General features: G+C 51.7%; 1 protein-coding gene across 2 annotated transcripts; it reads left to right on the top strand.

The window, feature by feature from the left end:
* The first annotated feature begins 1,276 nt into the window (after positions 1 to 1,276).
* GOLGA7 (golgin A7) lies at positions 1,277 to 18,328 on the top strand. Of its 2 annotated transcripts, none has more exons than XM_061577900.1 (5): positions 1,277 to 1,367; positions 6,846 to 6,971; positions 8,132 to 8,284; positions 16,561 to 16,662; positions 17,921 to 18,328. In XM_061577900.1, exons 1-5 carry the CDS (start codon positions 1,359 to 1,361, stop codon positions 17,969 to 17,971), a joined length of 441 nt encoding a protein of 146 aa, XP_061433884.1. In that variant the 5' UTR covers positions 1,277 to 1,358; the 3' UTR covers positions 17,972 to 18,328. The 2 variants fall into 2 exon arrangements, with proteins under 2 accessions (XP_061433884.1, XP_061433889.1); XM_061577905.1 differs by having other exon boundaries at positions 1,328 to 1,381.
* The last annotated feature ends 8,549 nt before the right edge of the window (positions 18,329 to 26,877 follow it).

The raw sequence follows: 26,877 nt of genomic DNA, 5'->3' as shown, positions 1-26,877 counted from the left end.
TGCGTGTTTGGAGAAACGGAGGCAACTTAGTTTACTAAGCAGGGTGTTGTGGTCGACTATCAAAGGCTTTGGGCTTTGGACAAGTCAAGAAAAAGACTGGCGCAGTACTGCTTATTATCAAGGCTACTGTAAATGTGATTCAGAGAGTCTAATGCAGCAGATGTGGTGCTGTATTTTTTTCGGAACACAGATTGGTTTCGATGTAAGAGATTGTTATCGGACAGGAAACTGCTCATTTGGTAGGTCAATTATTTTTCAAACATTTTCATCAACGGGGACAAAATTTAGATCATGCTTATTATCAAGGCTATGTAGGAAATTTAAATAGGTCGGTAGTTATTTGAAGTGGGTGAACATAGGAATGTTTCCTTTCTAGAGGTACCGATTCTTCTTTAATGGACAGGTTGAAAATATGGGATATAGGTTTGTATATTAGGTGACCAACAGTTCGCAGAGCAAAGATGGGAATACTATCCGCTCTTGTAAAGGAGGACCCTTTGAGGTAGGACAGTTGTTTCAGAACATTACTTTCGTGGATAGGCTGGAAACTACATTTTTTATGTTTGGACAGGGGTGTAGGAAATTGCATGAGCAGAGGTGACTGCCAATACATTATTATTATCAAAAAGGTCACCAGCTTCAGAAAAATGAAGGTTAAAATTGTCGACTATTTTTGGGGGCTTTGAAAAAGTCCCCATTTCGGTTAAGCGCAATGGGAAGATTATCTGTGTTAGATGCCTTTTCGATACATTTTACTGTTTTCCAGAAGAACTTGGCGTTGCCATGTGATTCCAGGAGAGTGGAGGAAAAGTAAGCATTTTTTGCATGCCGTATTTTTTTGACACATCTATTCCTTAAAATCCTGTACTCTAGCCAGTCACTGACCAAATTACTTTTATGAGTACATGCCCAAGCATTGTCCCTAGTTTTCATGAGCTTAGTAATCAAAGGATCAAACCATGGCGGGCGGTTGCCTTTAGATTTAAATCTAACCAACGGAGCATGTTTGTCAAGAATTTGGAGAAACGTGTACCTGAGTGGGCCTTACCTGGTAAAATAAAAGTTTAGTTTAGTAAAAAAAACATTTCAACACATTCGTCAACAACAACACTGCAGCCTTTAAATGACCAATATATAAATAGCTGACGTTTTGGGTAATTGCCCTTCTTCAGGGGGAGCCCAATCCCGACCTATGACGACACACACCCGCGCGATGACGTCACCTTGCTCAGCTGAACGTGACAACACGCTAATCGTGGTATATGACGTCACTACGTTGTGAGGGAACGTCTCCCCGTCAAGAGCCGACGTCATCGCGCCGGTGGTGATGACGTCACCGGACGGGGGACGGCCGTGTCATGGCGGAGGTGATCAGCGCGGAGTGGGTGGTGGTGGTTGTTGTTAGTGGTGGTAGTGGTGGTTGTTGATGTTCGTGGTGGAAGTGGTGATGTTATTTAGTGGTGATGTTGGTGGTGATGGTGTTTGTTGGTGTTCGTGGTGATGTTGGTTAGTGGTGATGGTGGTGGTGATGTTGGTGGTAGTGATGATGGCGGAGGTGGTGATGGCGGTGGTGGTGATGTTGGTGGTAGTTTGTTGTTGGTTAGTGGTGATGGTGGTGGTGGTGATGTTGGTGGTAGTGGTGATGGCGGTGGTGATGTTGGTGATGATAATATTGGTAGTGATGGTGATGATGTTCCTGGTAGTGATGGTGGCAGTGGTGATGTTGGTGATGATAATGTTGGTAGTGTTGGTGATGATAATGTTGGTAGTAATGGTGGCAGTGGTGATGTTGGTGATGATAATGTTGGTAGTAATGGTGATGTTGGTGATGATAATGTTGGTAGTGATGGTGATGTTGGTGATGATAATGTTGGTAGTGATCGTGGCAGTGGTGATGTTGGTGATGTTAATGTTGGTAGTGATGGTGATGTTGGTGATGATAATGTTGGTAGTGATGGTGGCAGTGGTGATGTTGGTGATGATAATGTTGGTAGTGATGGTGGTGATGTTGCTGGTGATGTTGGCGACGCGAGGTCGATTCCCGCTCACGGCCACCAACACCACCAGTGACAATTATCTGAACCGGTCCTGGGTCTCCCCTAGGTCGACTCGGCCTCAAAACAGTACCCGGCTGTGGTGTGGAGTAAACATCGCCGCTAGGGAGGCAAAGGCGGCCGGGCGTGGTGCAAGCCACCCACCCCCTCGTGTGACAGCCGTCATAGGTGCTCCTCGCTAGCAGCACTTACCCCACCAGTCTGTTACAGGCTACACGGGGGATATTTGTCTGATGGGAGCGGCACTACCGTACAGTACAAACAGCAGTGGTTAGACCGCACTACGCTGTCCGAGTTAAATTCTCGCTCATAAATAAATAAATTACATTTGACATTGTCGTCGAACATATAGGTTGGGCCTCCCCCCAGGTGAACTCAACCTCAAACGAGTATCTCGTAAATATCAGCGCTGGGGAGACAAAGGCGGCCTGGTGTGGTTCTGCCCACACCACCCCCTCACAGGCGCACAGCGCTGGGACAAGCAGTCCACCCCAGGCTGTACGGGTGGCTCTGTGGTCACGACGTTCAGTAACGCGAACAATTCCACGGGTGCAAATGATTCCCGCTCACGGCCACGAACACCGGTGACGATTATCTCAACCGGTCATGGGCCTACCTAGGTAGACTCGGCCTTAAATGAGTACGAGAGAGGGTGGAGGGAGAGACGCGGGGCCTTCCAGGGTGTCTCTTGAGAGAGTCGGTGGAGATGGAATAGCGGCTCTGTGTGCAGCGGTGAGAGGAGGATGGAAGGCCACGTTCCAAACTAAACTTTTTTTATTTTTAAATCCTTTATATTAAGTTCACTTGCTTGCTTGCTTAGGACCGTGCAAATCTTTCGGTCGTTTTTTAACCCACTTCCCGTGATCCAATCGAGCTGATATTTTCCACACAGACTCGTTGTGCGTGACAATTAATGTTCCTGAAAATTTTTTTCCTAAATTGTACACTTTTTAGGACAAAAATATTATATTTAATTACCAATTGCTTAATGCTGCCATGCAATCATCTGACCCATAGGGGGCAGCCATCTCAAGCCAGAGGACGAGATGACTCTAGCCGCCACGCATATAAAGGATTTATAGTGAAAAACTTTGTTTTTACGGGTTATACTTGTACCAGGTAAGGCCCACGCTGGGCTATATAAGCGCTTTTTTCAGAAGTGATCTGGCTATCACAAATGATCGCCCAACAAAGTGGCTTCTTCAGGTGACAATTGCCCATTTCTACCTAAACTATATTTAAAAACTTATTTTACGAGGTAAGGCCAACTGAGCTATATAGCTCTTTTATCAGAAGAAACCTGACGACAATTATAGCTCAATTGAAGTGACTTATCACGTGGAAATTTATAGCAGCTAATTAATCTAAATGTGTGACGATTCTAAATGTGGACCAGGAGAAAAATCCAGGCAACCACGGGGAAAGAGACCCTGTAAACTAAAAAAATATATAGCAGGCGTTAGGGTTGGGATCAAACCCATTACCTCCTGCATACCAGGCGAAGTAGTTAACATCTCAAACGGAGGGTGCTGTCACGGGGAAACGATACCAGGCAGTGCCGGACCTGGTCTCTTGTGTAGCGAGGAGGAGGTTGTGAGACGCGCTGCTGCTGCTGTGGAGAGTTCCCCTGTAGACCGCGGCAAGGTAACGGTAAAAGGTAAAAACAACGAGCCGACCTTTACCCTACCTTTTACCTTACCACAATACAATCACTCTACCCTTACCCTTTAGCAAGGTAAGGTAAAAGGTAAAAGTTCAAAAGCAACGAGCCTACCTTGACCCTACCTTTTACCCTTACCCCATACAAATTACCCGATTACAGGATTATTACTGGGGTACTACACATGAAAAAGGTTTATAACAGGTAAATGCTAGGTAGAGCGCTTTATTCATATAGAATACTCTCGAATCGGGTGTTGAGGCTGTCGTTGACAGCCTCCTCCATAACCTCCTCATCCCAGTTGTCTTGGTCGATGACGATCTCATCAACAACCTGATCAAGTTCATTGCCGTCGTCCTCGGACGAACGATGGGCAATAAGATCCTGCGCCGCTCCGGCCCAGTTAGACGGGGACCTTCAGGCAGTCGGCCGCGATCCACGAGCGCAAGCACATGGACTGGATGAAGAGCGTCGACGACAGTGACTGGCGAACAAATGTGAACTCCCGCCCGGCTCCGCTATTCGCGCGTTCGCAGGGAGTTGACGTCACCGGCGCTACCAAGTAATCGCAGGCCATCTTGGAGTGGGCAGGGAGCAGCTCTTTGCGGAGAGACCACCACTGCATTATGTCAATGAAGGCGCTGTCGGTCGTGACGCCCATGCTCAGAAAACGATCAACTTCGTCGTAGATGGAGCTGCCGACTGCTGTCGGCGGGATCGCGAGCACGTCCGAGTAGCGATGCTGCAGGACAGAGCAGATCGTGGCCTTCAGTGTAGCTAGCTCGTCTTGGTCTGTCGTTTTCGGCAGCTGTGGATCAAGTAGGATGCCACAATGGCGGGTTCCTGAACCAGTAGGTGGCGGTATCGCACCAGCTCGGCCTTCATCCCCGTCGCGGTCAAGGGCTCATCGATCGCTCTAAGAGCGGCTTCACCACGATCGCAATGACGGATCAGGTGCTCCATCGTCACCGGCACGAAATCCAATGTCGACTTGCGGTCCGCCGCCAACGAGGTCATGACCTGGCGCAGCATTCGCAGGAATGCTGTCACGCCCGCGATGTTTGCCCACTGCCGTTCAGAGAAAGCACCGACACCGATCACATCCTGGAAGCGCGCCATGATAATGTCCAATGGAACACGCTTTTTGATGGCGTCGCCCATGTCAAACGTCGAATGCCACCTGGTTGACGAGTCCTGCTACATCGGCTCCTTGCTACCGAGCTTGGCGATCTCGACCTCACAGCGGTACGACTGCCGGACAACCTTGCTGCGCCTGATATTGACGAGCGCCTTGCTCAGTTCGGCGTTGGTCGACTTTATCAGTTTGAGAACTTGGACGACGCCGATCTTGACCGAATGATCCACGCAGCGAATATGGTGGCAAGCCCGCAACTGCTCATATCTGGCGTTCGCGTTGACCAGGGCGAACAACGTCTTGACAGCACTTATCGCATCAGAGCCATTGTCGCTGGTGACAGCGAGCAGCTTGGTCGAGACATTGTGCCCGAGGCTTTGGAGGTGCTCAAACAGAGTGGTGCCAATGTGCTTGCCGACACCCCTTCCGGACTGCACATCGAGGATCGTCAGCAGCATGGATTTTGACGCACCAGATTTGGTGTCGATCCAGTGTACCGTGACCATCAAAAATCCCTTCCGGTTGAGGTTCGACCACCCGTCGATGGTGAGCGAGATGGCAACGTCCAGGTTGGAGTAGAACGCCCCGACGATGGGCAGCATGATGGCGTGATGCTCGACAATCCTGCGAATAATAGTGCGGTCGACGGGCCCTCATATCCCTGCGTCAATGTGTGGACCAAGGTCTTGAACATGTCGCTGCCGGTGGCTCACAAAGAGATTGCACCTTGGATAACAAAATTAACCACCACCTTCTCAAACTTTACCAGGAGGCGATCCGGGATTGCTGGCTGGCTCAGCGTTTGCTCAATTAGGCAGCTCGCCGACGCAGACGTCCCGACCTTGCTGCCTGGGGCGAGCACGTTGTGCTTCTTGAGGTGGGCTTTCCACCCCGACGCGTTCGTGTGGGAGGAAAACCACTTGCGGCAGTACACGCACTGCCGCTTTCCTTGCTGCACACGGGGATTAGCCTCCTTCCAATCGTGCGTGTGCTCCCACGGGAACGCATGCCGCTGCCCCTTTCGATTGCTGTTCGCAGCGACCCCGAAAATGCCGTTGCTGGCATCCTCGACCTCATCCTCTCCCTCAAGAACGTGGTCCGTCTCCAACTGGTCCGACATCAATGATTACAATTTAAAATGGAGGCCACGCACTGCGCCACAGAGCTTTTAGCGAGCCGTAAACAGGGTATTTACCGGTTAAAACTTCGTGCTACCTTTACCCTACCGGGTAATTCTTCCGCGCTACCTTTACCCTACCCTAGACCTTACCCTTTAGCTTGGTCGACACCTTTACCCTTTTTCCCCGGTAAAAAGGGTAAATTACCTTACCTTGCCGAGGCCTATTCCACTGTGATGAGAGTAGGAAAGTACGGAAGGCGATCGAGAGTCAGACCTGCAAAATCGCCCAGGCAGAGATAATCTTCCCAAGGAAATTGCCGAGGGTGGCGCTTGTGTGCAGACTGCCCAATATTACATCAGTACAACAGGCTGGACCACTGGACATGTTCCGCAGGATTGGAAGGCTACTCTGGTGGAGTCAGTCGCCCTCCCAACAACAGTAGAGGAGCGACGCTCACAACAAAGAGCAGAGCGCCGGACGGCTAAAACACAGCAAGTTGGCACAGTAGGGGGCACAGCTGGTGCATCTGCCAGACATCTCAATCAGCCCCTGGCACCTGAGTCTGTCCAGTGACCTCCTGTCAGCGAACCTTTGACAATTCACATGGCCTCAAAGTGCACTTGGCCTGGCACAAGCCCTGTGGTGACGTCACCACCACTTAGTGGCGAATGGCGGTTGGTGGTGGTGTTAATGATGGCGGTGATTAAAAGCTATCCAAGCTTCTAGGTTCAGCAGTGATTAATGGTGATCTAAGTTGGTGGTGGTAGTAAAGTATCTGTGGGTTGGGCAGCTAAACGTCTATTCGTGCTCGTGTTTCAAATTCAGTACGATGCATGGGAGTGTAACGTGTGCGTGTCGGTGTGTGATGAGTGCAGGCACACAGTTTGGATGACCTTTCGCGCCAGGCCTTCCTTCTCACCAAAGTGTACGTGCAGCGCGACTACTCGGAGGGAACCTCCTGCCGATTCCAGATCAAGTTCCTGCCTGAGCTGGAGCCCCGGGTGACTACGCTGCTCCCCCCTCCCTCCCCCGTAACGTGCGCCCTGGTTAGAGTGCAGCCTGCTGCAGGCACCACGACTGTCGCGTGGGTTAGCCGAGGAGGAACACTCGCGCTCGTATGCACGGCAAGCTTTGCTACGGCAAGCTTTGCTACGGAATGCGCTTGTCTTCGACGGTATTCGGGTTAGGTTACCGAAATGAGGAAAATTGTGGCAGAATGTGAAAAGACCATTGCCCAAATGATTGGTGAGCTCTTTGTATAGGTTGTTCTCCCCCGCACCTCCGATTAGCACGGTTTGCTATGTACCGTGCAAAAGAGGTTCAATGTACATACATAAACTCACACAGAGACCAATAGACTCAGACCCATAGACTCACCACACAGAGACCCAAGCCGCACGACGAAATGGCGTGTAACGTGAAACTACCTGACGTGTAATGATTACATCATCCACAATAGGAGGAGCGCACTTCCTTTTAGTGCTACATTTATTAATCATTTAGTGCTGGTCTTCGTCCCAAATTACTGAAACTTCATATGTCGAATATTTGCATATTGCGGTGTTGCTCTACTCAAGCTAGAGCTGGGACAATCAGGAACTTACATGACTGTGGTTTTAGCAGACGATTACTCGGCCCCTTAGAGATGGTGGCCCCGTACCCCTCCCCCACAGCCACGCTCAGCGCGACAGGGCCGCCAAAGCCGACGACGCCCCCCCCCCCTACCTCCTGTCCAGCGACACACGTGTGAAACACCTCACTCAATTAGTTGACAAATCAAAGCGATAATCGTAAGAGGAATTGATAATTAAATAATCGTGTAGCCCTGCCCTCTTGTCATTTTTCTTAACAGTGTAAGAAGTAAATCATTTTACTTTGGTTTTTTCTTTAATGGTTCAGTCAAGTTTGTTGGGTTGTATGTATTTTTGTTAGTGTCAAATGGCTAATGAGTCACCTGATACGAAATGAGGGACAGGCTTACGTTTAGATAACACAAGGCAGTCATCAGCGTCGTTGTGGAGAACATAAGATACAAAATAAATAATCAGACACTTCACCTCCTCCTGTCGCTCCACAAAGCCAAAGTCTCTCTGGGCTTCTCTGCTGCTGCTACCTCCGCCACCATTCTTGACCGAGTGTGTGCTTTGCGATGTGCGAGCAGATCGAGAAGAACCTGTTTGAGGACACCGTGCGGACCTTCAACAAGCTCTACACGGAGGCAGAGAAGATTGGAGCGCACTCGTATGTGGAGAGCTGCCTGGGCTGCCTCACGGGATACACTCTCTTCATGTGCATGGAGACGCGCTACGAGAAGGTGCCGCTCCCTCGCCAGCAGCGCAAGTTCCTCGCCATAACTGTGCCATTGCAGAGCTTTGTGGTTCCAATCCAGCAGCCGCCCTCATTTTTACCGTGGGTGTAGGTGACCATGTAAATACAGTAGTCCCTCGGTTAACGTTTTTAATCCGTTCCACGAAAACTGCAGTGAACCGAAATAACTGTTAATCGAATTCACTTATAAGTTGAAAAATAAGTAAAAATCACCGAGTCTGCAAGAGAGTTGTTTCCACTGCCAAAACAGAAAGTGTGATGTAAACAAAGCCAGTCGAGGTCTAAACGGCTCATAAATCGGCATCGCTGATTGGCTGAGGGCACGGCTCAGCCCCACTTACCAGCACTCGGATTGGCCGAAATTGGCGCCCGCGTGCATAACGTGAACATACCATTCATCAAAATGTGGGAGGCGAAACGTTAATCGAAGAACCGTTAACCAATGTCACTGTTGACCAAGGGACTACTGTACCACATGTCATTTGCAACGGTAGGTCATTGTGAGCGGTCATCGGGGTCCAAATTTGCCAAATTCAAAAATTATTAGCAAATTCCTCAGTTTGGATTGCACGTAACAACCTACATATGTATGTGGAACTTCTTTCGCACCGTACGTAGCCAACCATGCAAATCAGAGGTGCGGAAATCAATCATCATCACCTGCAAATCCCACCAGGTCACTCTTGCAACTGAGACGATCCTGGTCTCTTGAGTTCTCACCCAGTTAAAATAAACAAGTCTCAAGCGTTGCATGCGAGTGTAGTGGTGGTATTGACGTGCGCCGGCAGTGATGGATCACGGGGCGCGGGGTTGGGCACGCGGTGTGGGCGTGGCATGGACGCGCGCGCCGGTGGTGAGGCGCGCTCACACAAGCTGGGAAAAGAGGATCGTAGCGAGTGCGCAGTGATTGGTCAGATAAGTGGGTACTCTCAGCGACGTCCGCAGGAGGGGTATAAAGGGGGACGCGCGAGAGCACTCGTGGTCAGTGTTAACCAGTTGAAGACCGAAGACGGGGTGGAGGAGGTAGGGGCCCTGTGTGGCTCGGAGCCGAGACTGGGGGGACCGTAGTCCGACGCCCGTGTGGGTCGGGACGGTGGTACCCAGAGCCGAGACGGGCACCCCGGCTGGGTGTGTCCCGGAAGGCTACGGGGCGTAAGAGCCCGTGTCAGTACAGCTGAGTGGGTGTTGGTCACCCGTGTAGCTGAGTGGGTGTTAGTCACCCGTGTAGCTAAGTGGGTGTTGGTCACCCGTGTAACGAAGTTGTAGCTGAGTGGGTGTCCGTCACCCGTGTAGCTAAGTGGGTGTTGGTCACCCGTGTAACGAAGTTGTAGCTGAGTGGGTGTCCGTCACCCGTGTAGCTAAGTGGGTGTTGGTCACCCGTGTAACGAAGTGTAGCTGAGTGGGTGTCCGTCACCCGTGTAGCTAAGTGGGTGTTGGTCACCCGTGTAACGAAGTAGGGTGTTAGTCATCCGTGTAACTACAAGTTGGTGGAAATAAAGAGTGTGCTACCCGTGAAGTCGTCTCCTGCCGAGTTACTACTTTACAACTGGCGTCAGAAGTAAACCTGTCTTCAAGGAGGATGGACACAAGGAAGACTTCTCGTTCCCACGTGCAAGACCGGGGAGACGACGACGTACTGGTGACACCACCCTCGGGAGGAGAGGACGAGGAGTTGCCGCCGATGCAGCACTTCGCGGAAATGGCCGATGCTCCGCCCGCCTCCGACACCAGCCTGCAGGACGCACACTCCCGCCTGGCGGAGTTGCTGCTCGCCGCCGCTGCGATCTTGGCGGAGATCTCCGTTCCAGCGGCCGGTGGAACGCCTGCGGGGTTGGAAGAGGCGGCGCGGCTGGAGGGTTCCCGCCATAAGGCGTTTCGCGCCAAAAGTTTGGGAGTTGGCGCCATTTTTGAGGGTCCGCCTCCGGTTGGCGGGAAACGCGGACACCACGTGGCCAGAGGTCTCCACACAGCGCAGCCCGCGTCATCGGCGAGCGCCGGAGCTCTCCATTTTGCGCCTGCAGAGGGAGCCGACATTTTCTACAACCACAGCGGCGCGCGGGAAAATCGTTCCAACGACGACGACGACGATCGAGTTCTCCAGCAACGATTGCCCGCGCTGTCGGTGTTCAAGGCGGACGGGGGCGACTGGGGAGCCTTCCAGCGACGGTTCATCGCGCATCAAGAAATGTCGGGGTGGTCCGACACCACTGCCCTGCGCGCGCTGCCAGCGATGCTCGACGACGACGCGCTTGCGGCCTTCACGTCTGCCCCGAGGTCGTCCCGCTCAACGCTCCAGGCCGCGCTGCACCTGTTGGCCAAGGTGTTCGGGCCGCCCTCGACCTGTCGCCACCAGTTCTACGATCGGCGGAAGGTGGTTGGAGAAACAACGCTCGCCTATCGCACGGCGCTGCTCGCCCTGGCAGACTCAGCTTTTCCCCGCATGGACAAGGAGGGGAAGGACGCCATGGTGACGGAGCAGCTGCTGGCGTTGGCTCACGGATTGGGAGTTCCCATTAATACGGCGGACGAGATGGACATTTGCTCTCTGGGGATTGCCACAAGTATTCACGCTTACGAAGTCCTAAAGCGAAAGCCGACGGTCATCTGCGCATCGGTGGGGAACGGGGCACCGGCCGCCACGATCATCGGCCCTCAGCCTGCTGTGCCGCGGGAGGAGGCCTTCGCCGTTTCAAGACCGGGGGAGTGGAGAACGGGAGGTCGTTCGCCCACACGTTCACACCGCAAGCTGGAGCAACCGAAACCTACGACGTCCCTCGTCGTCTGCTACAACTGCGGCCTTCGGGGCCACGTCGCGTCCGGGTGCCGGGCCCCACGTCAGCGTACCGCGGGACCACGTCCGGACGACGACCAGGGCCTAAAGACATCCCAGCTGAACCCGGCAAGTCGCGGCACCTCACACGTTCGGTCCACATGCACGGCACGTTCGGGTCGCCGCTTAGCGGTGGGGGGACCGCGTATGGGCACCGGGGGTTCGGTTCGGCGAGAGGGGTCCGTACACGGCCCGAAAGCAGTCGAATGGTCCGAATTGGCCCACAGGATAGTGGCTGCGTCGGCCGGGTCGTCCGTGGTAACGGGGTACATTGACGGGGTCGAGGTCCGGGTGCTTGTGGACACGGGTGCGTCGGCCACTATCATTTCGGACCTTATTTATAACATTCTTCCCGTCCAATGTCGACCCCTTCTGCCGGTGGACGTACCGTTTTACGCGGCAAACGGGGGATCTTTGGGAATCATCGGCCAGATTCGGGCGACTATTTGTATTGGCGATATAAAATTGGCGGGTCCTATTTTTGTATCATCTTCGTTGGCCGTTCCTTGTTTACTAGGCACGGACTTTCTGTCTAAAATGCCCATCAAAATTCTCATAGACCAGGCCTGCATTGAGCTTCCGTCGGGACGGCGGGTTGAGTTTTTGAAGAGTCCTACTAAGATACGCACGGTTTGTGCGACGGTGCAGGCGGTGGCAACCCAGACTGTACGGGTGCCCCCGGGTTCGCAAATGTTGGTACCCCTTCGGTTGAGGAAACCCCTCGGGGCAGATGCGGGGGCACAGGGAGTTCTGTTGGGGCCGTCTAACAGAGCTAAAGGGGGTCTCGACTTAGCGGTGGCCCAGACCATGGTGAGGGGGGACAGTGAGCCGTTCGTTATGGTCCTGAATACGGGGTCGCGGCCGGCCGTGATTACGCAGGGAACGGTGCTGGCTCACGCCGCGCCGCTACCCGTCGAGGAACAGCTCGTTGCTCACGCCGATTCGAGTGCCGATACGCATTCTCATAGTGAGGAGGGGACGGAGTGGTTGGACTCGTTGTGTGCCGGGTCCAGTAACTTGTCCAGTGTGCAGTTGGGTGCATTGAGGGGCTTGCTACTCGAGTTTGCTGACGTGTTTAGCAGGCACAAGTATGATATTGGCTGCACAGACCTGTTGCGCCACCACATAGCTACTGGGGACGCGGCCCCTATTCGACAGAATCCCTTCCGGCTCAGTCCAGCCGAGAAGGAGCATGTGCAGTCGGCAGTTAATGACATGTTGGCGGCCGACATCATTGCGCCCTCTTCCAGTCCGTGGGGTGCTCCTATCGTCTTGGTTAAAAAACAGGATGGGTCCTTGCGGTTCTGTGTCGATTTCCGCCGCCTAAACAAAATCTCAATGGCCGATGCGTATCCGCTCCCCAGGATGGATGAGTCTCTGGATGCCTTGGCGGGAGCACAGTTTTTTTCGACGCTCGATTTGCTTTCGGGATTTTGGCAATTACCCCTCGATGACGAATCTAAACCAAAAACCGCTTTCCGGACACCGGGAGGCCTATTTGAATTCAACCGATTACCCATGGGTTTACATTCCGCTCCTGCCACGTTCCAGAGGCTCATGGAATTGGTTTTGTTAGGCCTTCAATGGGACACCTGTTTGATTTACCTCGATGATATCATCGTTTTTAGCCGGACTTTTGAGGAGCACCTCCAGCGACTGAGAGCGGTGTTTCTCAGGATGCGTTCCGCGAAGCTTAAATTTAAACCGGCTAAATGTTTTCTGCTTCGGGAATCGGTCAGGTATTTGGGCCATATCGTTAGCCGTTCAGGGATCTCGACAGACCCTGCTAAGACGAAATGCGTCAGCTCATGGCCAACGCCGACCTCTGTCACTGAAGTCCGCAGTTTCATAGGATTCGCCTCCTATTACCGTCGGTTTGTCAAGCAGTTTGCCACCATAGCCAGGCCCCTGCACGCTTTGACGGCTAAAGGGGTGCGGTTTCACTGGGGGTCGGAAGAGGAGGCCGCGTTCTGCTCCCTTCGTGACGCCTTGGTGCAGGCTCCCCCCTTGTGTTACCCCGATTTCACGCAACCGTTTGTGCTCGACACGGATGCCAGTAACACGGGTATCGGGGGAGTGCTCTCACAGGTGGTCGGGGGGGTCGAACGGGTGGTCGCCTACGGTAGCAGGGTTCTGTCCCCCGCGGAACAACGCTACTGCGTGACACGTCGTGAATTGCTGGCGATTGTGTTTTTTATACAGCAATTCAGGCCGTATCTTTATGGCCGTCATTTTACGGTTCGCACGGACCATGCGGCTCTCCAATACGCTATGCGGGTGGCGCAGCCATCCGGCCAATTGTCCCGATGGTTGGAGGTCCTTCAGGACTACCAATTCACGACGATTTACCGCAAGGGGTTGCGCCACTCGAATGCGGATGCGTTGTCGCGGTTGCCGCCGCGTACGGAATGCGCATGTCTGTTAGGATCGGCGCGGTGTAAACCCTCTGTCGCTGTCCCCGCGGAAGTTGTGCTCGCCGCCACGGATACTACGGGGGTCGACGCTCCCACGGGGAGGGACTCGCTGTTAGCGTTGCCTCTCATCGAGTGGGGCCGTCTGCAAATGTCCGACAGCTCCCTACTCACGCTACGTCGGAAGGTTGACGATCCCGAGGGAGGGGAAACGCGGGTCGGTTCCTGGGTGTGCAGACAGGGCCTTTTGATGAGGTGGGACAACATGTCCCGGCGTCACGTGCTCGTGGTGCCGTTTGCTATGCGGGGTAGGATCGTCCTGGCTGCCCATGAACGACTCATGCACCTGGGGTTTCACAAAACGCTCGCCCTCATTCAGCGAGACTACTATTGGCCGGGGATGGGCAACGACGTGGCGAACATTCTTAAGGGATGTGTAGGGTGCGCCCAAAGAAAACCACCACCAATAGCGGCTAATCCACCGCTGCAATCCATTCAGGTTTCGCGCACGAACGAATTGGTCACGCTGGACATCTTGGGGCCCTTTCCCGCTACGCCTCGGGGAAATAAGTTCCTGCTGGTTGGCGTAGAGTACTTCACTCGCTGGCCCATGGCATGGCCACTCGCCAACCAGTCGGCTGCGGCAGTGGCGGACGCCTTTGTCCAAGGTTATGTTTTGGACAAAGGCGCCCCCGAACGCTTGCTGACGGATCAAGGGAAAAATTTTTCGAGTGTTTTGTTGCGCGAGGTGTGCGACCTGTTGGGTACAAAGAAAGTACGTACCTCCCCGTACCACCCGCAGACTGACGGTATGGTTGAACGTCTGAACAGGACGATTACGTCTATGCTGTGCCAACAGGTATGCGATGACCAGGTGGATTGGGACTTACAGGTACCGGGGGTACTAGCGGCCTATCGGATGGCACCTCATGCGGCGACGGGGTTTTCTCCATTTTTTCTGATGTATGGGCGGGAGGCCGATCCGGCCATGGACGTCCAACTGGGGATTTCCCAGCCACGTGCAAAATCTAAATTGGCAGACCATATCAAGTTTAACATCGCCAAATTGGCTGAAGCGCGAGAGGCTGCGAGATTGAATTCGCGGTCTCGGCAGATCGCGAACGAGCGATTGCATGGACGGAAGGTGCATACGCACAATTGGGAACCGGGCGATAAGGCCTGGCTGCATTGTCCACACGCACCGTTGGCTACGTCCCCCAAACTGTTGAGACCATGGAGGGGACCGGTGGAAATTGTGCGGGTTGCACGACCCCAGAGTATACAGATTAAATGGGGAAAACGCCGTTGGTACGTGCACCCCTCCCGACTGAAACCCTACGCGGCGCCGCGTGACCCCGGGTTGTGCCGTGACGACCGAGCGTGTGATGTGACCGTCGACTCGGGGAGGGATGTGTCGCAGGCTGCTCCTCACGTGTCTCCACCTGACCCACCCCCAGGTGTCTCGGACCTGACGGCTGTTGACCGTCGGGAACCGGAACCCCGCGGCTCGCGCGGAGCCCCGATGCCTGGCCCATGCCTTCCTGAACTGCCGGCGCCACCGGATGGCCAACTGCGTCTGGTGCCGTACGACGGACCGGCAAGGCGGACTCGGGCTAGGACGCAACACTTTTCATGAATAGAAAAAAAAGGATGATTTTCCTTTTTTGTTTAAAGCCCGACCTCGTTGCCGGGGTCCCCCTCTGCCGGGGTAATGTCCCGTTCAAGGGACGCTCGGACACATTGGGACGCTGCACGAGTCGGAGAGAAAAGAAGAGAAAATGAAAAATATTTTTTTATTTTTATTGTTACTCTTTCCGCATACACATTATCGTTGCCACTCGCCGGATTGCGCATATTGTTCTTGTTGTGGGCGGGGCGGTTGCTGGGTTTTGCGGATTGCGGTGTTCATGTTGTGTTGTTAGGGTTTTGTTGTTATGTTACGGGGCACACATAGGGGTGAAGGGGTGTTGTATATTTTATTAGCAGCCGGGTCGGCTGCGAGCTATATGGTAGGGGGTGATGTAGTGGTGGTATTGACGTGCGCCGGCAGTGATGGATCACGGGGCGCGGGGTTGGTCACGCGGTGTGGGCGTGGCATGGACGCGCGCGCCGGTGGTGAGGCGCGCTCACACAAGCTGGGAAAAGAGGATCGTAGCGAGTGCGCAGTGATTGGTCAGATAAGTGGGTACTCTCAGCGACGTCCGCAGGAGGGGTATAAAGGGGGACGCGCGAGAGCACTCGTGGTCAGTGTTAACCAGTTGAAGACCGAAGACGGGGTGGAGGAGGTAGGGGCCCTGTGTGGCTCGGAGCCGAGACTGGGGGGACCGTAGTCCGACGCCCGTGTGGGTCGGGACGGTGGTACCCAGAGCCGAGACGGGCACCCCGGCTGGGTGTGTCCCGGAAGGCTACGGGGCGTAAGAGCCCGTGTCAGTACAGCTGAGTGGGTGTTGGTCACCCGTGTAGCTGAGTGGGTGTTAGTCACCCGTGTAGCTAAGTGGGTGTTGGTCACCCGTGTAACGAAGTTGTAGCTGAGTGGGTGTCCGTCACCCGTGTAGCTAAGTGGGTGTTGGTCACCCGTGTAACGAAGTTGTAGCTGAGTGGGTGTCCGTCACCCGTGTAGCTAAGTGGGTGTTGGTCACCCGTGTAACGAAGTGTAGCTGAGTGGGTGTCCGTCACCCGTGTAGCTAAGTGGGTGTTGGTCACCCGTGTAACGAAGTAGGGTGTTAGTCATCCGTGTAACTACAAGTTGGTGGAAATAAAGAGTGTGCTACCCGTGAAGTCGTCTCCTGCCGAGTTACTACTTTACACGAGCACCAGGCCTCACACGGAGCCAGGGTCACTGCATATCTCTCTCACGCAAGGGTCAGGGTTACATGTACACATCACACGCTGCTTTGCTTTGACCTTTCTCCATGTGCTTTGTGAGCGTCGAGTGCTGCGTTTGTTCTTTGCCTGTGCCCTCAGGCTTGACCCCTTGATGTAGATGTGACGCACCTCACGTGTCGATGTGACGCTTGGCAGGTGCTCAGGAAGATCTCCAAGTACGTGCAAGAGCAGAACGAGAAGATCTACGCGCCACGCGGCCTGCTCATCACTGACCCCATCGAGAGAGGCCTCCGCGTGGTATCCTTACGGCGTCGAGCGCCTTCGTGCGACTGGGTTTTGCCATGAGAACGTGGAGGTTTACACCACTCGTCTGAGTAGGGAGGCACCCGGCGAGTTTTCATCCGATTGCCCATGTCTGTGTGCGTGAGTGGGTGAGTGTGAGTTGGTGGTTGAGCGAGTGATTTTAAAGGTGGGTGAGTGGGTGGTTGGTTTAGTGGGTGAGTGTGTACGTGTGTGTGTGTGTGTTAGTGGGGAGCGGTAATGTAGCGGTTACCACACTGACCTATGAACTCGGCAACCAGAGTTCGATTCCCGCTCATGGCCAACACCGGTGACGATTATCTGAACTGGTCCTAGGCCTCTCCTAGGTTGACTCAGCCTCAGATGGGTACTTGGTGCAGTGTGTGGTAAACATCACCACTGGGGAGACAAAGGCAGCCGGGTGTGTTGCTTGTGTAGTGTTGTAAAGGACGGACTTCTAAACTTTTTTATGGCACACAGTTTATTGTCTTAATACAGTCCCTATCACACAAAGGGGTATACGGTCCCCTTACCCGTTACCCTGAGGAGGTACAGCCTCCGGACCTTGTACAGCTCCACACTCACGCTTATTCTAAGGAGGTACAGCCTCCGGACCTTGCAGGCTATCTAATCTCCCTGCTAACCTAGCATCCTCTGGCTGAACCTAGGGGAGGCACACTGACCCACCGCTGGCCCGGCGGGTCCCCGACCTCTGGTCGCTCAGGACCTTCGCCCTCACAAGGGCGGGAAGGCTGGGAGCTAGGGTCCTGCCTATCCAGGACCTAATCTCCCCTGACCACTGGTTACACTGAGCCCTAGCCCTGATAAGGGCTGGAGGGCTTGGTCCAGGGTCCTAGCTGTCTTCGGCCGACTTGGGTCTTCGTGTAGCAGAACTGGCCAAGAGCTCTCAGCGCTCTGGCTTTTATACTGGTTCGTGGCCGGGTTGTCCAATCCCCGGCCACCTTGTGGAACCCCCCGATTGTTCCTTCCCAATCTGGCGTTTAAATTCCTACCTCACCCCATTTGACCCTGACCGTTTGATCGAGCGGGAAAACGTTGTTTACGATCCGCTCTCTCACAGCTTGCGAACAGCGAGTAGTTATCACCACTACACTTGCAACCCACCCCCTCGTGTGCTCTGCCGGCCTTCATAGGTGCTCGTTAACAGCACTTTCCCCAACATCTGTTATGGCTACAAGGGGGATTTTTACCGTTGTTGCCCTGTGCGTTGCATTTCTTAACCTTTGTTCCCCAGATTGAGATATCGATCTATGAAGACAAAGGCAGCAGTGGCGGCAGCCGATAAAGCGGTCCGGTCTCCAGAGACACTGATGGACAGAGCCGCTCCTCCCGTAAAGGCCGTTTACATGCGGAATACATCAACACAGCCGCATTCTGTATTTGTAAGGTATCACTACGGGTGTTGTGTCAGCATGGTCTTAGTAGAGAAACGCTTGCTAAATATTTACCCAGTGCTCACTGCATCAGCTTTTTAGTTTGTCAGTCATTTTTACGGAATCATTAGTGACATTTTATATGTATAATTGTCATGACCAAGTATTGCGAAGTTGTGCTGTTGCCAGTCACCCTGTGCACGCGTCAAGACTCGGTAACGGTTCGCCTGTGTACACACGCAACACTTTGTACAGTGTGCGCATTGTAAGTGGCAAGTTTCAGTTTGATGTTTTTATCCTGTTAAGTCAGCACACGCTGCATTTTTTTTATTTTATGTTTTTATTTTATGTTTTTATTTATTGACTTGGAAAATCCACGAGGACTTATAAGTATCGGGCTTAACCGTATTTTCTGGAGGCTCACTTATGGAACCTGCCGATGAGTGTGATACCAATCACTCGGAAATTGTGCAATTGGGGTCCTGCTCTCATCCCGATGCCGTAAATGAGCCTCATGGTGGTGCCACCACACTCAGCTGGGGGAGGATGCCGGAGGCTAAAGCAATGTTGGCATTCATTGGCCACGGCCGTTGTGTTGTGTCTAAAATTTGAAATGTTACTCGGATTCAAAAACTGCAACTGTAGTTGTCCACATGTAGCTACTCTTCCTTCGTTAATAAAAAATTGTAACGCACACAAATTGAACTCGAAAAGTACATTCGGAAGCATGGGAGAAAGAGCGATGTCTTCAGATTTTGACAGAAGGGGGACACGGACTGCGATATGCGGTGGATTGAGAGAAGAGGAAGTGAATTCCATCCGACTGGAGCTGCAACGGAGAAGTGATGTTAACTTGTCAGGTTCGAGAGATCGGAGGTTGCGAGATGGAACTTACAATGAGATGGCAGAAGCCAGTGCTTTCAGAGTCCCAGACTCTCTGCTCGCAATCATTCGGGACCTTCATGATGGTGGGCAGGCCTGGGTAAAGTTGCATGGCCAGGTGTTGGACTTATTTTCTGTGCACCTTGGGGTACGACGGGGATTTCCTCTGGCCCCTGCACTCACATCTTCTTTGATCGCATAGTTTGATAAGCTTTCTATGGATGGACCAGTGGAATTTCCATCTGGTATAAATACAGTGGGAGGTTGATCGATGCTTGGGTGAAGTCGAAAAATGGCTTCCTTTTGGTCAACCATATGTATACGGATCTGGTGATTGCTGCCCATTCTGAGGAGGAGTTGGAGATGTGACTGCTGAACCTGGAGCCATGCTACTCAGAGATGGAGCCTTAAAATCAACCCCACAAAAACCAAGCACCTGCCTGGGTATTTTATGTCATGAAATGCGCAGTTGTGGAGAGCGTGGAGAAGTTTCTGTACCTATGCAGTTTGTTTATGACCACCTATTTGATAGCTGAGGTCTCGCTAAATTAGTCGAGTGACTTATTTTCATCAGCTGCGTAATACTGTGTGCAAGCTACACAGTCTAATCACTCCATACAAAGCTCCGTTTTTTTTCTAAACATGGAGCCCTCTTAATGGAAGTGGTTTATGTGGAAATTTATATCAGTCAAATGCTCTAAACGCATGTTGATTCTAAATGTGGAAGGGAAAAACCAGTGGGCCCGGAGAAAAATCCACGGAGAGACTCACAAACTCCAAATACACAGCAGGCGTTGGGGCCGGGATCGAACCCACGACCTCCTGCATACCAGGCGAGGGAGTTGACATCTCAGCACGGCGCCACCCGGATGGACCGGACGGGCGAGCAGCGTTGGGTCGTGCGTGTACACTGAACGCGCAGGAGCCGCTTGCAGTGTTGCTTTTGCTCGGCCGGTCGGTCACCGCAGTATTTGAGGCAAGTACATGCAAGCAGATGAAGTATTTTTTATTTATTTACGAGATAAAATTTCTTGTGGCGCTACGGTAGCAAGATGTTAATTACTTTGCTTGGTATATAGGAGGACATAGGTTCCATCACGACCCTGACGCCTGTGTATTTGGAGTCTGTTTCTTTCCCCGTGGTCATGTGGATTTTTCTCCGGGTCCTCCGGGTTTACCCTCCAAATTTAGGATCAACACACGTTTAGAGGAGTAGTTCTTAACCTTTACTGCAGCCTTGCACGCTTTTGATTCTCAATCGTAAAAATGTATATAATGTTGTAGTGTCAACGATTCAGAGACCGTTTCTAGCAGGCACTTTCTTGATTAACAACTTTCACGGTCTCGTCCGCACACTCCACAGTAGCTTAGCCTAGCCTGTACACAACACTGGCCGTCTAATACTGACGGCGCTGACTGAGCCAACTACTCTCCTCCGTAGCGCAACATCTAGCGGAGACGTTCAGCGATAACGGAGACGAGACGACAACGACGAGACAAGTCCATTCCCAGAACCGGCAGCCTCGAGCTCCCGCTCTGCTCCTTTTATGCTCCCAGCGCGGCCTGGCTCCGCCCTGATCGCGCTTCTCTTCTCGAACCCGCTAGCAGTTTCCAGGGGCCTCCAGATGGGGTCCTCTGTGACCCTTACCCCAGTTCCTCCCCTCTGCCCACACACCGTGCACACCCTCACCGGCGTGTGTGCTGTCTGTCCACCACAGTTTCCGCTGCTGTCCACCAGCTGGCGCTAATGCACTACAATGTTAATAAATACATAGGTTTCATGAAACACAGTAGTTGTACTGACGTGCCCGTGCTTAATTTGTGTTTTTGATTGTTTACCTTAAAAAATCTGGCCATGTCTCGCACCCCCAGAAAGGTCATCTCACTCTCCCAGGGGGTGCGTACACCCCAGGTCAAGAACCACTGGTTTAGAGTATTTGGCTGTATTAAAGTTACACGTGACGATGAGCCACTTCAGCTATAATTTGTGGCCAGGTCGCTTCTGAGAAAGAGCTATATAACATATTCTTAGGTTTTTTCGGTTAAGTCACGTAAGTAAAACATCAAAATAAAAATAAAATAAAAAATCACGACGTTTCGGAGGCAACACAAGTCTTCGTCATCAGGTGGGACCGTCACAGCCGGATTAGCTGCATCAAGTGAGGCAATGATTCAAGATGTAATCCCTTAAAAAGGCAAGGTATTTTTTATTAATTTTAATTTCATTTTTTTACCTACGTGACTGTACCGAAAGAACTAAGAGTATAAAACTAAACTATACACTTTTTTTATTTTAGCAGGTAAGGCCCACTGAGCTGTTATATAGCTTAGATTTGAAGCTTTCGTGACTGCAAAGATTCATATTCTTAGGTTTTTTCGTGTATCAGGCCTCCCCCTCTCTGTCTAATGCGTTGGCGTTGTGCAACACCAACAGCACCCATGCCATCGTGCATTGTTTGGCCCCGCCCCTCCTCCCCCTCCCGTTGCGTTGTGCAACACCAACAGCGTCCACGCCGACGTGCAGTCTTTTGGCCCCGCCCCCCCCCTCCCCCTCCCGATGCGTTCCATTCATTGGCTACCACATTCTGATGAGCCCCCCCCCTCTCCTCCCCCTCAACTTGCCTTTTTAAGGGATTACATCTTGAATCATTGCCTCACTTGATGCAGCTAATCCGGCTGTGACGGTCCCACCTGATGACGGAGACTTGTGTTGCCTCCGAAACGTCGTGATTTTTTATTTTATTTTTATTTTGATGTTTTACTTACGTGACTTAACCAAAAAAACCTAAGAATATGAATCTTTGCAGTCACGAAAGCTTCAAATCTAAGCTATATAACAGCTCAGTGGGCCTTACCTGCTAAAATAAAAAAGTGTATAGTTTAGTTGTATACTCTTAGTTCTTTCCGTACAGTCACGTAGGTAAAAAAATGAAATTAAAATTAATAAAAAATAAAATAATAAAATCACGACGTTTCGGAGGCAACACAAGTCTCCGTCATCAGGTGGGATCGTCACAGCCAGATTTGCTGCATCAAGTGAGGCAGGGATTCAAGATGCAAGCTCTTAAATACAAGTTAAGGGGGAGGAGAGGGGGGGGGCTTATCAGAATGTGGTAGCCAATGAATGGAACGTATCGGGAGGGGGGGGGGGCTAAAAGAGCACGAGGTGCTCGTAGGCATCGACGTGGACGTGTTTGTGCGCAAATCCCTGTTGGTGCACATGTAGTGACATAAGAAGGGAGGGGCTGCTGGGGGCTCTGGGACCCTGGGAGGGCCAGGCGCTTAAGCCTCTTGGCGCCAGGCGTGGGTTCCCAGGCGGGTCAGACGCTTAAGCCTCTTGGCGTCAGGCGTTGGGTTCCCGGGTGGCCCAGGCGCTTAAGCCTTGGCGCCGCCAAAGGGGGGGGCTGTGTGTGCACTGTGGGAGATCTGGGGGCGCACACGGCCCCACCCCTCGTTTGGGACGAGTTATAAAAGGGGAGCTCCCTGGACGATCAGGGCCAGCTGTAACTCAAGACCCAAGACCCACGACCAGCCATCTGAAGACCCTGGGATGTTGTGAGAGCGAGTGGTGGGACTCTGGAACTCCCGACTCTACGATCTTGTGAGGGCGAGTTCCAGAGCGTAGCCAGAGTAGAGTATCTAGGCTGTGTACCTAGGCTGTGTACCTAGGCTGTAACAGAGTATCAGGAGTGTTGGAGAGTTGGAGTGTTGGATTGAAATAAAGAAGTTACCTCTACAAGTGTCTCCGGAACTCGTTACACACATGATAACGTATTGGAAGGGGGGGGGGGAGGCAGGGCTAAAAGAGAGCACGGGGTGCAACGTGTACGTGGACATGCCTGTGCACAAGCACCTGTTGGTGCACATGATAGAAGAGAACGAAAATGCCCATGTTTATACCAGTGTTGGCTGACAATAAAGAGAGTACTGTTAAACGCTGGGGATGTTAACACTCGGTAAAGTAAAATAGTGCCTGTTTAGATAAGATGGTCCAAAAATGTGTATTCAAATCTTTTTTGCATGGTTAATAACATCTTTCCAATTATTACTAAGTTTGTACCCATCATCACGGTTGAAATTATGTCTGTGTTTGTATATCTGAATGGCTTCGTGTACAAACCATTGATGGTAGCCAGAGGGTTTGCAGAGCACCTTGGTCTCGGAAAAAACAATATCATGAGAGCCCACCGCGTTGTAGCAATGATCGGCAACGGCGGAAGACTCAATTTTGCCGTGTTTCAAATCGGACTTGTGCTCGCGGACACGATCAGAGACATGACGTTTCGTTTCCCCAATGTAACAGTCACCACAGCTGCAACTCAGTTTATAGACTCCAGGGTATTGCAAGTCAGGGATGACATCCTTCACAGATGGAATTAGATCACGGATTTTATGTACTGTACTGAATCGGACTTGGATCTTATGTTTGTTTAGAATTTTGGAGATCTATTTGGTCACGCCTGCTATGTATGGCAACGTGATAGTTTTGATCGGAGTTTCAAGTGGCTGTTTCTGTATGGTGGGAGAAACAGCTTAGCGGATGGTGCGTTCAGAGTATCCGTTCATCCTGAGGGCCCGATGTACATGTCTTAATTCACTGGCCAGGTGGTGTTGGTCAGAAATGCCATGAGCTCTGTGGTATAGTGTTTTAGTTTAAAATCATTGAACGATTACGTTCATATGAATGAAACATAATTTTTGATTCAATATTCTACAGAATGTCACTGAAGATGGAACTTCTCTTTTGCCATTTCTCACCACCCTTGGATACTGCTGAATGCAGTTTCAACACAAAGTAATCAATTTGCCGCGTGCACCGTTGCCGCGTGCACACTTGGGCTGGCGTTGAACTGCAGCGTGGGAGTCGGCAACAACTTTTAAGACATGAACGTGTAGAGTCCTGGTCATCAACACAGGCCCCTGGAGGCGTTTAGCTTCCCGGGTATCCGTCGCACAGCGGGCGATCTGAGTGCTGGTTGGGAAAGGACGTGGACTTGGCCCAGTCATGTTGTGCTGTGCGCTGTTGTTCGCACTGCAGTGACGCGAGGATTTTTGTAAACTGAAAAAAATAGAGACGGGTAATAATGACATTTATAATGCACCAGATTTTGCAGCAAAACATTTTTTTTTTTGCTGTGGTTTTCCCACTTGATGATTGCTTGTGTTGCAATCGAAACGTCGTGATTTATTTTATACCGACGTGACTTTACCGCAGTCGCAAAAGCTTCAAATCAAGATTTTGCAGACAAGTCAACAACTCGGGTGCAGAGCCAAGCTCAGGGCTGCTCAAAAGCCTGACCCGGACAGATAGAGAGGCCTTTAAGATGTTTCTTGAAAGTCAGAGTGCATTGATGTTGCGGATGTGCAAAGTGATTAGAGAGTTCCACACCGAGGGGGCGACAGCAGAGAACCGACGTGAGGCTGTAAGAGTGGAGTCCAGGTGACCCCCGACTTCCGACGGTTCGACTTGCGACATCCCGCTTTTACGACCTTTAAGTAAGACCCCCACAGTAACGACCAAAACTCGTATCTATGATCGCCCAACGACTGCTATGTTAACTTACAATAAATGTTTGTTAGGGTTATTTTCATTTATTTTCGTGGTAAATTTGGTATTTCTATGGTAATGGGTTTCTATGGGAAACGAGGCTTCGACTTACAACGGCTCCACTTGCGACCGTCATACAGGACTCAATTAGGTCGTAGGTGCGGGGGTCGCCTGTATATAGTGTAGTGTATAGTAGTGTAGCATATAGTAGTGTAGTGTATAGTAGTGTTTAGTGTAGTAGTATAGTGTGGGGGGGACATCCCCAATATTCTTAAAATGTCCCCCCCCCCACATATATTGCTATAAAAAATAATTGCTATGCTATGTAAATCAAAACAACAATTTGCTAAACCTTGACCACAATATCTGGACTTGTCTTCATATAAATCAATGCATAGATTGCTGTTTATATGATTGTGGTTATGGTTGTACTTTATTAATCCCTAATCTCAAACATTAGTATACAATGAAACAAGAAACGGTAAAAAATAAAAAAACAGAGCAATGTAATACAATGCACTATTAGACATTATTGTAAAAAATAAATTAAAAGACCATCCCATGTGTTAGTAAATTTTAAAATTTTAGGCAGGAAATGAGTTTTCAAATTTAGATATTTTTCTGGGTTGGGACCCCCAAACACCCTGGAAGATTTGGTCCCCCCAATGTTGACTCCATGGCTAGGGCCTTGTAGTGTATAGAAGCAGATTTTGAGTGACGCTGCTGCTGCGTAGGGTTCTACTGTGAGCTTCAGTGCAAGTGTAATGCGAGCGTAAGCGGGGTTCGCTGCTGGGCTCTGGGCCAATCATACGGCCCGGGGTATTGGGGGCGGAGCCCAGTATGGGGGCGTATGTGAAGGTCCGCCGCTCACCTCGGGTCCAATCGGAAGCGAGGTGAGTGGGGGCGGAACCTAAAGGCGGAGCCAGCAAGGCGCTATGGGGAGGCCGGATCTGGAAGGTTCGGAAGGGCGTGGTCAGAGGGAGGAGACAAGATCACGTGGTGAAGGGGATATAGGGGGGAACCCGGAAGGGCTCTGGGTCAGTTGGGAGAGTCACGAAGCTGGACCACGTTGGGTGGCCGGAGGGAATCCGCGCCATCAGCCACGTGGCTGGAGGAGTTTCGGCACACCGTCGGCCAGCGGTGTGCGGAGCGGAGGGAGCGAAAGGACTGACGAGAGAGCGCGTGCGGGGCGCGCGCGAGGAGCAGCTGGTCCGCTGTCGGGACCAGCGGGGTGCGAGTGTCAACCAGAATAAAGAGTGACGGAGACCAAGCAGTGTGTGGCGAAGTCCTTTATTACACAAGGCGAGAGTCGTGAGGCCAGGTGTGGTGGTGCGGAACCGGTGAAGGTGCGATGACAAAGGCAGGTGCCACTTCCTCGTTTGTCCTGCCGGCGAAAGGCGGCCAATGAAGAAGATGGAGAGCGGTGGCCGAGTCGAGTCCGAGATGGTGGACACCAAGGATGGCACGAGCAAGGTGGTTATGTAACCGTTGCAATTTGAGGCTAATGACTTGTAGAGAATGGCAATACAGTCGTCTAGGTGAGAGCTGACGATACTGCAGGCGAGGGTGTTAGTAATGTCGATGGAAACGAGTGAATGTAGGTGACGAAGAGCCTTGAGATGACATTTGCAAGTGTTGATGATGTAGTTGACGTGAATGTCCAGAGAGAAGAGTGACACCAGGGAATTTGATGCGGTTCGTAAGGGGAATGGTGGTGGCCGGCAATCCGTCATTGCAGGGAAGAGAGGGTGACACGAGCCGTTGTTGGGTGCCAATGGGTATGGATTCAGATTTGGCTGGATTTAAAGATCAATGTGACCAGAACCAGTCCTGCAAGGTTGTTGTGCACTCAGAGATTTTCAATTCCTTGAGCATTAGTGGTGTTTATTGAGGTGAATAATAGAATGTCGTCAGCACCGGAGTGGTATTTCATTCCGAAGCTATTAAACAATCGTGGTCCCAGCACTGAGCTCTGGGGGACTTCGCATGAGTGCCTTGTGGTCGTGGATTCGCCTATTTTAACAGAGGTCCTCCCAGCCAAGGAGGATGAGATCCATTTTAGGACTAATCCTCTGATTGCAAAGTCGGACTTAATACTGGTAAGCTGTAGGTGATTGACAGTATCAAAAGATAATGAAATGTCCAGACCAACGAGAGAATTTCGTCGAAGACTCTGGTAATTGCAGTCTCCGTGGAGTAAGTCTGACGGTAGGCAGATTTATCGCGACAAAAGTTTGGGCAAGATGTAATGAGAGTCTTAAGTTGAGCAAGATGCCGGTAACTGTCAGGCGTGTCAGTGTCGAGTTTGGATTTCTTAAGACATTGTGGTGAAACTTGTCCTATTTTTAAAGATAGAAAACACCCAGCTGAAAATGAAGCGTTGGCGAT

The sequence above is a fragment of the Lethenteron reissneri genome, chromosome 8 (assembly GCF_015708825.2).
Source record: "Lethenteron reissneri isolate LAM-NWPU_2019-01 chromosome 8, ASM1570882v1, whole genome shotgun sequence".
Classification (NCBI taxonomy): Eukaryota; Metazoa; Chordata; class Hyperoartia; order Petromyzontiformes; family Petromyzontidae; genus Lethenteron; species Lethenteron reissneri.
Note: the sequence above shows the minus strand (reverse complement) of the source record. Positions and strands in the feature narration are given on the sequence as shown.

What these genes read in the sequence shown, in the direction of transcription:
- GOLGA7 (XM_061577905.1), top strand. Translation starts at nt 1,328, where the DNA reads ATGACGTCACCGGACGGGGGACGGCCGTGTCATGGCGGAGGTGATCAG. An exon ending in GCGGAGGTGATCAGCGCGGA is followed by an intron (nt 1,382 to 6,845) that starts GTGGGTGGTGGT and finishes TGATGAGTGCAG; the next exon opens with GCACACAGTTTGGATGACCT. An exon ending in TCGAGAGAGGCCTCCGCGTG is followed by an intron (nt 16,663 to 17,920) that starts GTATCCTTACGG and finishes TTTGTTCCCCAG; the next exon opens with ATTGAGATATCGATCTATGA.